The following is a 9,752-nucleotide window of genomic DNA, read 5'->3' as shown; positions in this document are numbered from 1 at the left end:
TGGTGTTATCAGGGTTCCTTTCCTTTTTGTTTCTCTCCTTTAGACGAGCTACCCCTTGTGCCCCTTGTATATCCTAGTCTCAGATGTGCACGTTAGAGTCTGTAGCGTTCCCATCTCTTGAAACAGAGCAGTTTCCAAAATCCCAAAGAGTAATAAATAGCCCTCCACTTTGGTGTGGTGTGAGCCCCGGGGCTCAGCTCTTTGGGTTCTGCTCATATGAATATGGGCTGGGTACAGGGAGCAGCTGATGCTTCCAGAGAAAGAACCGTGGCACACAGCTTTTTTGGGGAGTTCCTTGAAAATGTCCCCTTTTCATTGCAGAATTGTCCTTCCTCTACAAGGAGTAACTCTGTGCAAATTGACGCCCATTATCTCCCTTTAGCCAGAAAATAGACAATCCAGTGGCTATTGTTCAACCTGGGGATGTGCCAAGATTGGAGAGGAGATAAGAAAATGCTTGTTTGCAGCTGTTGTTTGGACTCTGGGCACATCCTGGACAAAGCGTGGGTCTCAGAGAAAACAGAAGTCCCTTCCCACACTGGGTTTGGAAGCAGTGCTGCTGTCCAGCTGGGATGCAGAGGCTGCTGAGCTCCTCACCTTCAGTCTGGAGCTGAACTCGGGCCCCGGTATGGCCATGTCCACAAGATTCCTTTTAGTCAATGGCTCTGCAGGCAGAAGCCAGGTTACTTCACTGTGAATCAAATGTAATGGATCTATTTCCAGTCTTCTCACTGTCCACAGAAACTGGTGTGTCTAACCCAACCAGCCCGATGGCCATGTAGGCAACCCTGAACTCATCACAAAAAAAAGTGTAGGCAGTATAAGCTATGGGTTCACACACTGCTGGACAGAGGAACATCCTTCAAAGCCCCCAAGAGTAACCAGCACATTGCAAATGCCTTCCAGCACAGATTATGCCAAGGAAATAAAAATTGGGTATTTCTAAAGTGATACCAAAAGAACATAAAAAAAGCAAACCCAAGAAACCCAAAGATCCTTTAGCAGGAAAGTGACAGAAAGCTTCTTCCCTTGCATTATCTTCAGGTCTGAAAAATTAAACCTACTTATATTAAACTCAATAATGTAGCTGTATCCTGGGGGACTAACAGAAGTAGATTCTGAAGAAGAAACTTCATTTTTGAAGAATTCTAATCTATAACAAATGCCTTATTTCTGACACCTGATAAGTGTGGAGAGGCCCAGAAGTTAAACCCAACAAACGGAGTGTAGGAAATTCCTTTGCCTTGATAGGAATGCATCAGCTCTCAGGAATTTGGCATAGATAACACCTATGTGTCAGACAGTTGGCATAGTTCTAACAGTGAAAAATCCAGTTTCTTGCCTTACTGATGTGAACAGTCTCACTGCCTTGTGGAATGGGATTAAAAAGTCTACAAAGAGCAGCACAGAAGGTGAGAGTCTTTGGGAAGTGTACATGTGCAGGCTGATACGTGATACTAATCCTGAGATGATGGGGTCAGCAGAGCCAGGAGGTGGCAGGGAAGCCTCTGCTGAAGAGACTGAGCTGTAGAAGTGTATGATACATAATGTATATTTCACTGGTTTGAAAAAAAAATTTAAAAGTATTTAGCTCATCTGACCAACTCCTGCTTAAATGCCCATGCCATCATTAGCTAACCATGCAAAAATACAGGTTAGAGTAAGGCCAGTTGGGAGCTTTGAATGAAATGAACCAGGGCTGAATTAATTTAGATGATAGCTTAGTACTCCATCAACGAGTGCCACACATGGCAAATACACCAGATTGCAGTGATGAGTGAGGGGCTCCATGGAAGAAGGTTGGTCCTGCTCTGGTAATAGTAACACTGGGGAAAATGAGGGATCTAGCACTATAAAACAAATTGTTGCCTACCTCAAAAGTCAGGCCTTTAAAATAAGTTTCCTTTCTCACTAATTCACCAGCTGATCTCTTTTCAAGTTGTAAACTAATTTTGTGGTGAAACTAAACCAGCAAACATTGAGTTTCTACTGATCAGCACCAAACTCCAAAGCAGGCAAAACCCTAGAGGAAGAAGATTATTTTGTCTAAAAGGCAAACAATTGAAGTAGGATGATGTCAACACTGGGAATCAGCAATTTCTGATTCTGTTATCCCTCGACATATGTTGTTTTTGGGGAAATCACCAAGACTGGCTGATGAAAATGCATGTGTACATCTGCTGGACTGAAATTAGGAGTTGCACATCAGGGAGTGCAGAAAGATCAGCCAGTTAGACACCACAATGTGCACATGCATCCACAAGCACAACTGTGGCAAAGGATAGATTGTGCATTGTGATATAAGCCAAAGCATACACGCAGTTCTGAAAAAAACATTTAAAAGTCAAGGATGGAATTTGCCTACTTGTGTGTATTTCTGTGCTAGTGCACAGAGCTCTCTGTGTTCTGAATATCTGCTTTTAAACCTTTTAGAAAATATGAAGCAAGCTGAAGCCAGATCTACCAGAAAGCCCCCGACCCCTGTACAGTGCCATTGGGAAGCCTAACAGGCTGTTAGGTACTGATGCAATTCCTCCTGAAGTCTCAGTCTGCTTCCACCTTCCAGCTGTTCCAGCTGCTAAGAGTCTGACCTCCTTACTGCCAATAACAGGGAGAAAGTTGCAGGAACTATAACAAACAGCCAGTTTCCTGCAATTCCAGCATGCATTTATCAAGTCGTGCAAAAATTTACTGAATAAATAGCCAAGAAGGCTGCTGGCCAAGAAGGACCCGAACAAAGCAGCAATTTCAGCTGGGAGAAGCAAACAAACTGGGAAGGGACTGCCTTTTGTCTTGCAGTCATTACATCTAAACTTCCTCCTAAACAAAGTAATGCATGGGAATGTGCTGTGTCAGGCAGTAAACTGTACACATGTACCACCTCCACCTCCAAATCAGTGCTCTCATCTCCCTGTACAACAGGGCTGTGTAAACACAGCTTGCTAAGCCTTTTAGCATCTCTGCAGAGATCATTTCATCTCACACTCACATACAACAAACTGTTGGACCCTACGGTAGAGAACACTTCTGGGGAGGAAACAGTGATGGATGTCTTCTCCAACAGAATGCATGATGGTTTAGGAAGATAAAATAAAACTACTGCAAGCTGGACAGCAAAATTCTGAAGTTTACAGAAGGAGTTTTGGAGGCCAGCTCTTCAATAGCCACATTAGGTTCATGACCTTAGCTGTGTATTTCACCTAAAAAAACCCCACTGTGATGTCTCTGGAACAGACCTCCCTACCAGGAGGGTGGGGTATCAGCTCACCACTAATTGCTGGAGCTTAGAAAGCCTCCAACAGAAGACATTTCACCGCTCTGCAACTTTTCCCCACCTTATTCTCATTGTATCAACTTCCAGCTGTCAGCCAAGTACTGCAGGTAGCCCAACCTGGTCACAGTAGGAAATGTGGGCACAAAGGAGTTGTGACAGCCCTTCACTGGTGTCTGAGACAGACTAGGTGAATGCCATCTCCCCTGTCTCTAGTGAATGACTGTTGTGATGATTTAATATTTTGTTGTTGTTGTTGTTAAGTTCCTTCAAAGGCAAGTGGGAAACTCAAGATCATAGGCCAAGCAGAGCACACACGTATCTCAGGGAAGAGATGGGCACATAACATTTGCACAGCAAGTGTGGTACCCTAGGGTAAAAAGCTTATGGCCATTTTCCAATCAAGAATCATAAAAAGTATCCTTAAACCCTGGGGCCACCTTGCTTGTAGGTTTGTGGAAACACCAGGTATCTGTCTGGCAGTATGTTGGGGAAGATGAAACAGGAAAACCTTATAAATATGATTGCCTGGTAGAAGATTTTGAGAATATGGAAAATATAAGCAAGATTGAAATGAAAGCAAGCTTTGAGATACCTTAGTTACTGAACAACTGGAAAACAATGGTATGGCCAGCTGAAGGTAATCCCCTTTTGGTGGAACAACACCCTCTGCTTGCAGACAAGTCCAAGAGTCAGAGCAGACCCTACTAGCTTGGCAGAAGGGGTGCAAAGAGTAGTTTTTAGGGTTTAAAATGTAACACAGTATGGTAATGTAATGATTCTTATAGGCCGTATGTAAATGCTATATAGGATGTGTATCTTGTACTAGATTGGCTAGTGAGAATTAGGATGTTCAGCACAGAAGATTTATGGTATTGTAACGGGAACTTCTCACTCTTTTACTCTTTTGTGCTCTCTCTCATCCTCTTTACCTCTCTCTCTCTTTCTCGGGCCTGCTCTGAGCTGTGTATTGCACCCAGGCCCTTTGCAATAAACCACGAGTTCCACGACCTGCCTTGCGAGATCTCTCACCTCCGTCTGTCCCAGCCATGCTACCCCATCCCTCCCACAGCAGCCTGTGACCCAGCAGTGCTGATTTGCTGCTCAGAAACAGGCAGCTCACAGAGCCCTGCTCCATGCCCCATGGTGGCTGTGGCTCGGTGCCGTTACCATCTCCACGCAGAGCGAGCAGTAGCTGCGCTGTTCTGATTTCACAGAAACAGGCCTCAGGGGCTTCTCCTTGCCGCACTTGTCGCAGGGACCAAACACAATTGCTAAAAAGGTCTGGTCCATCTTGGTGGGCCACGGGAGCTGAAAGAGAAGAAGGAGGAGAGCATGCACAAAGTCCAGCACAGAGCTTCCCACCACTGCTGTGCCAGCGAAGGAGCCTGGGCTGGATGTAGGCATCTGTAGGCTGGATAATCTCTCTCTGGGACTAATCCCTCGAGCTGGATGAACTGTCACTATATACAAGACAGCCATGTGCTCTGCAGAGTCTTTTTTTATGAAGAAAAACATCTAGCAAAACATATTTACACCCACCATTATAATATGTGCATATGGGTTCACTACGTGTGGGAAAGCATTTTTAATTTGTACTTAGGCATTGCCAGCAGACAATAACCTGAAATCCACAGCAACAGATGGACTTCTGGGAAACCTGCACTGATCAATAAGCTTTGTTTTTCCACTGTATTATAAAATAGTCATTATTATGCATTATTTTAAAAGCTGAAAATATGGCCTAGGATTTGGTCAGCAGCAGCTACAAAATATTATGACCAATATGCTGTTTGAGCAGAAATTGAAGCTTCAAACACACTGACAGCTGGGTCATTACAAATCCACTTTTGTTCTCAAGCCAGGCATCTCTAAGATCAAAGCACTATCACCAACAGAGTATTAAAATCTACTTGAGAGTCAGACAAACAAATGAGAATAATATTGCAGTGTCATTTTTGTCTGTAAATTTTTCATAGGGAAAACAAGACCTTTCACCTCTTCTAAAAATGGAAGTTTTTAACAATATTTAGACTTGTACATAAAAAATGAATTTGTGGTAAACAATCAGAAGTAGTTATCGCAAGAGAGATTTAAATGGAACAAAAGAAATTCAATGACCTATGACATTTTTGAATTTGTCTGGCTGGACATTATACAAAAATCAAACCAAACTTTACTCTGTGTACTTGTCTCCACCCTGCTGTTTATTCTTACGTATTTCAGTGGACTATTTGAAAAGTAAGACAATAAATGCAGAAATCCTACCCACTTTTAAGTAAATACAAGTTTTGGTGTTGTCTCCAGGGGATGCATGACTTCATCCCAATACATGTGGGAAGAAGAAATCTGTCCTGGAAGGAACTGCAGTGTAGTAATTTAATATTTTCATGGAGATTTCAGTCAACAGCCAAGGAGGTTTATATTCCACTTGATGAAAGCAGCAAATATGGCCTGAAGCTTTTAATGTATTTTTTTGCAAATGTGAACCTGAGACCACAAGCTGCCACCCTTTCCAGGGGCGCTTCTCTGTGTAGGTATTGCTCAGTAAAATGCCTGTGGTGTCTGGGCTCAGCTCTCCTAGATCCTTAGAACTGGACATTGACAACTGAATAACCTGTTATTCCAAGGTGCTCAGAATTAGTGGTTCCCTGAGGAACAAAATGTCATCAGTAGCTCCAGACACTTTTGACAAGGATCTAATGGGCTTGGAATAAATACTCTGGGCAGAATTAATCTTTGATAAAATATGAGAATTGGCTGGAGTAATGTACAGGAGGAACCATACCTGCTATCAGTATTTTACTTCAGATGAGATTATGACACATTACAAAATTCTACTACAAGAGAAGCCACCAAAGTTCTGAATAATTAAAAAGTAGTATTACTCCTGACATAGCATACAAATCTACCACTATGACAAATTTACAAAAGACATTTACAGCAAAAAGGTTTAAAACCCTTACAAGTTCTAGCATTGTAGCCTGATTTTTTAATCTTACTAGGTTTTTAAAGGTACATTAGAAATTTAAAGATGGTGAATCATTAAGAAATGTGTTATTACAGAGAAATTCTGTACAATGAATCTTGTTGTAAAATAAAAAAAAAAAAATACCCACCTTTTCAGAGAGCAAGAACCTGGAGATTCTCAAGATGACTAAGTAAGCCTGTGCAGCTGCTAACGTAGAAAGACAACCTTCTATTAATTCTACTTAAAGGTATTTAAAGCTCAGCCTCTCCAGTTGCATCACCTCAGATCAGTTACATACTGGGGATTACTGATAATGACTTTATTTTAGCTGCCCTCTTTTAGAACAGAAAGAACAGAAACTATTAGGCAAGCCAGACCTTACCTACCTGTTCCATACAGCAGCTTTTTTTGATGGTTTGTTTATAAATAAGTATTTGCTTGTTAACAAATATCAAAGCTGAAATATACTGGGGACGTGACTGACCACTGATTTTTCCAACTATCAACTTGGTATTCTGACAAACAGCACTGCCAATATTATCTCATATTCTTAAAAAAATTGACAAGTGTAACAAATTGAGTACTGTTCATGCTGGTTCTTCCTTTATTATACTTCTACAATTCTCCTGTTCTAAGACAGTAAATTTAAAGTCAATAGGATTAAAAATTGCTGCTTTTCTTGCACTCTTTGAAAAAAACTTTGGGATAGTTATGAAATCATGTCTGAAATTTTTCAGAACTGCTGAAGGTCACATCTATTATTAAGACTCTATGGAAGGCACTGAATTAATGCCATTAGATTTCACATTTGGTAGTCAAGGGGATCTGAGGGGAAAAAGACAGAACTGAACCTCAGCCCAGTAGAGACTTGGGTATAAGTAACCAGTCCTAATCACTTTTTATTAGAGTATTATGGGAGCACAGGACTGAAAGGGAACACCTGTGCTGCTAAGCTCTATTCCCAGACACTGCAGGAGTCACAAGTCTAAACACATCCAAAAATGCCAAAAGCATCCTGCACATCTCTCCAAAAGCCATTGCAGTGCTTCCCCACTGCAGTAAGGATCACCACTCAACACTTCCCCATTTGAATGAAATACCTTTCTCCTTTAGCATCATTCCAGGAAAGTTAACCTCACTAATGCCCCTCCACTCAAACTGCTCCTTATAATCAGAAGAATAACAGAGAACAAAAATAGTTTTGCATTTCAATTCTGGCTGAAGTCATTAATATCAGCAAAAGCAAGATAAGTTCTGAGAGCACACAGTAAGCTGGATAATTTTAAACTTTGTTTTAAAAATATACTTTGTTGTTTGCATACACAGCATTAATAGCACACTCCACACAAAGCTCTCAAAATAACAAAGCATCAAATTGTCAGAACAGTTTTCCTTGATCAACAATTTTTGTCACAACAGCACACGCACCTTGACACCTCTCTGTGATGTGGATCAAGAGTGGGCTGTGATTTTCCTCACGTCAGCCAGGTAACAGACACACAGCTCCAGGAGCTGCAAAAAAAGGCTGTGCACAATTTGCAGCAACAAAAGTTGCTTCCATTAAACTATTTCCAGAAATTCATGAGGAGCCAAGGACAGCACACAATGCTGACAGGAAGAGACACAATGTTACAGCAAAGCAACTAAATTAAATAAATGTTTCTGGTGCAGTACAAGACTGACAACACTCACAAATGTTCACATAGTTCCAAGTAACTTCTTTCAAATGATTCCATACTGAAAACATAACTATTTCGTCACACAAAGAACTACAGATTGATTTAAAACTTCTTTATTTAATATGTTAAAATAGTCTACCTACATCTTTTGTACAGCTTTTATTGTTATTGAATAAACCACAAAATGTTTCCTTCATATATTTTGACTATATCTCTGTGGATATCATGAGGAATATGACACTGTACATGGTAAGCACCAGGAACACTAAATAGCAAGAATTATTCCCTCTTTATACTTAAAGGTTGTTTGTGAAATTAAACAAGTACTAACACTGTAGTAATAGTAAAAAAAAAAAAAATCAAATAAATTGTTCCTTAAATTAATTCATTATAATCCTTTAGCTATTTCAGAGCTTTAGTACTTGATTTTAATAACTATGGCAGACAGAGTAGCTAGAAACCCAGCATTAGTTATCTATTTGAGGACAGTCACCCTTGTGTTGAGGTGAATGCTATTTCCCCTGCTGTTCTGACAGGGTCCAGCACAAAATAAAGTTATGTTTTACTCCCTGACCACAGGGAGATGGCTGAACAAAGCAGAAAGGAGACCATTTCTGCATTTAAAGATCCTGCAACTGAAATCACATAAGTAAAGGTGAAATGTAAGGAATTAAGCTTGGTTTATCATTAACACCAGGCCACAGTTGCTGCATCTGCTCCTACTCAGTCTCTGGACTGGAGGAGAGAAACCAGCAAAATGAGAAAGGCAGAAAGGTGATGTGTGCATACTCAGTGTGTATTCTGAAATACATTACACTGCAGATGGAAACAAACCAGGAGATGACTCCTGCCTTTCAGAGAACCAAGCCTGTACTTCAAACCTGGATCACAGCATGAATTTTATATCTAACTTTTCTATTACAATAACCAATATTGAGTCCAAACTTGGCACTATAGAGAACAAAACTGAAACCTGTCTCCAAGAAGAGCACCTGAGTTCCTTCTCTGGCCAAGGAGCTGTACAGAATGCCTGAGCTGCAGAGAGCTGAGCCAGCCTGCCTACAGTAAGACATTGTGGGTTTGTAACAGCCATTCTCTTAGATTGATCTCAGTTCCCCTCTTCACAGAAAGGTGAAAGCCAGTCTCAGATACATCAAGGCAAAGAATAAAATTGCCTTGGGAAGAAAAAAAACCCTCTCATTACAGGAAGTGAAGGCAAAGAAAATTGTAAAGCACTAACATCAATCACATGCCAGTCTTCCCCTCTGACTGCTGCTGACAGGGCAGCAATGAAAACTTGTCAGATAAATGCTTTTCTTGTCAGCTGTGGACTAAAAACTGTATGGTATGCTTTGTGTCCAGGTGATGATATAAAGTTATTCTTGTAGGACTGAAATGAAGGAAGAAGAGTAAGAAAAGGGAGAAGGAAACAACACAACAAAATTACTCCTACTCTTCAAGTCTTGACCAACGAACAAGTTTTTAACAGCTTCATTCACTGCACACTGCCATACTTTCCAGCAGCTGGTGAAATGAACCATGAAAGTCTGCTGTCTTTATAGAGTCTCTGAGGAAATACCAATTCACTGGTTTTATTAAACCCTTGTGAGAAAGCCAAGTTTGAAGCTGCTGGGGACTTGTATCAGTTCCAAAGCATGTGGAGAGGGGGTGAAAGGAAACGTCACTTGAAAGAGATGCTTGGTATCAAGCATCAGCTGTGGAACATCCTCACGGTTGTTTAGCATAGCCTGAAATCAGAACAGAAAGAGTGTGAAAACAATGAATTAAGAATCAAAGCAAAGCCAGTACATTGCTTTCTTCCCATGGCAAA

General features: G+C 41.0%; 1 protein-coding gene across 3 annotated transcripts in view; it reads right to left on the bottom strand.

The window, feature by feature from the left end:
- Positions 1-8,018: 8,018 nt before the first annotated feature.
- MYO5C (myosin VC) overlaps positions 8,019-9,752 on the bottom strand; it is a 33,772-nt gene continuing 32,038 nt past the window's right edge. For all 3 annotated transcript variants that reach the window (XM_064388430.1, XM_064388429.1, XM_064388431.1), the window contains exon 41: positions 8,019-9,669. In XM_064388430.1, coding sequence (XP_064244500.1) covers positions 9,517-9,669 — 153 coding nt within the window. In that variant the 3' untranslated portion in view covers positions 8,019-9,516. The remainder of the gene's footprint in view (positions 9,670-9,752) is intronic.

This window comes from Passer domesticus, chromosome 14 (assembly GCF_036417665.1).
Source record: "Passer domesticus isolate bPasDom1 chromosome 14, bPasDom1.hap1, whole genome shotgun sequence".
In the NCBI taxonomy this organism is placed as follows: domain Eukaryota; kingdom Metazoa; phylum Chordata; class Aves; order Passeriformes; family Passeridae; genus Passer; species Passer domesticus.
This window is presented reverse-complemented; position numbering and strand designations above follow the sequence as displayed.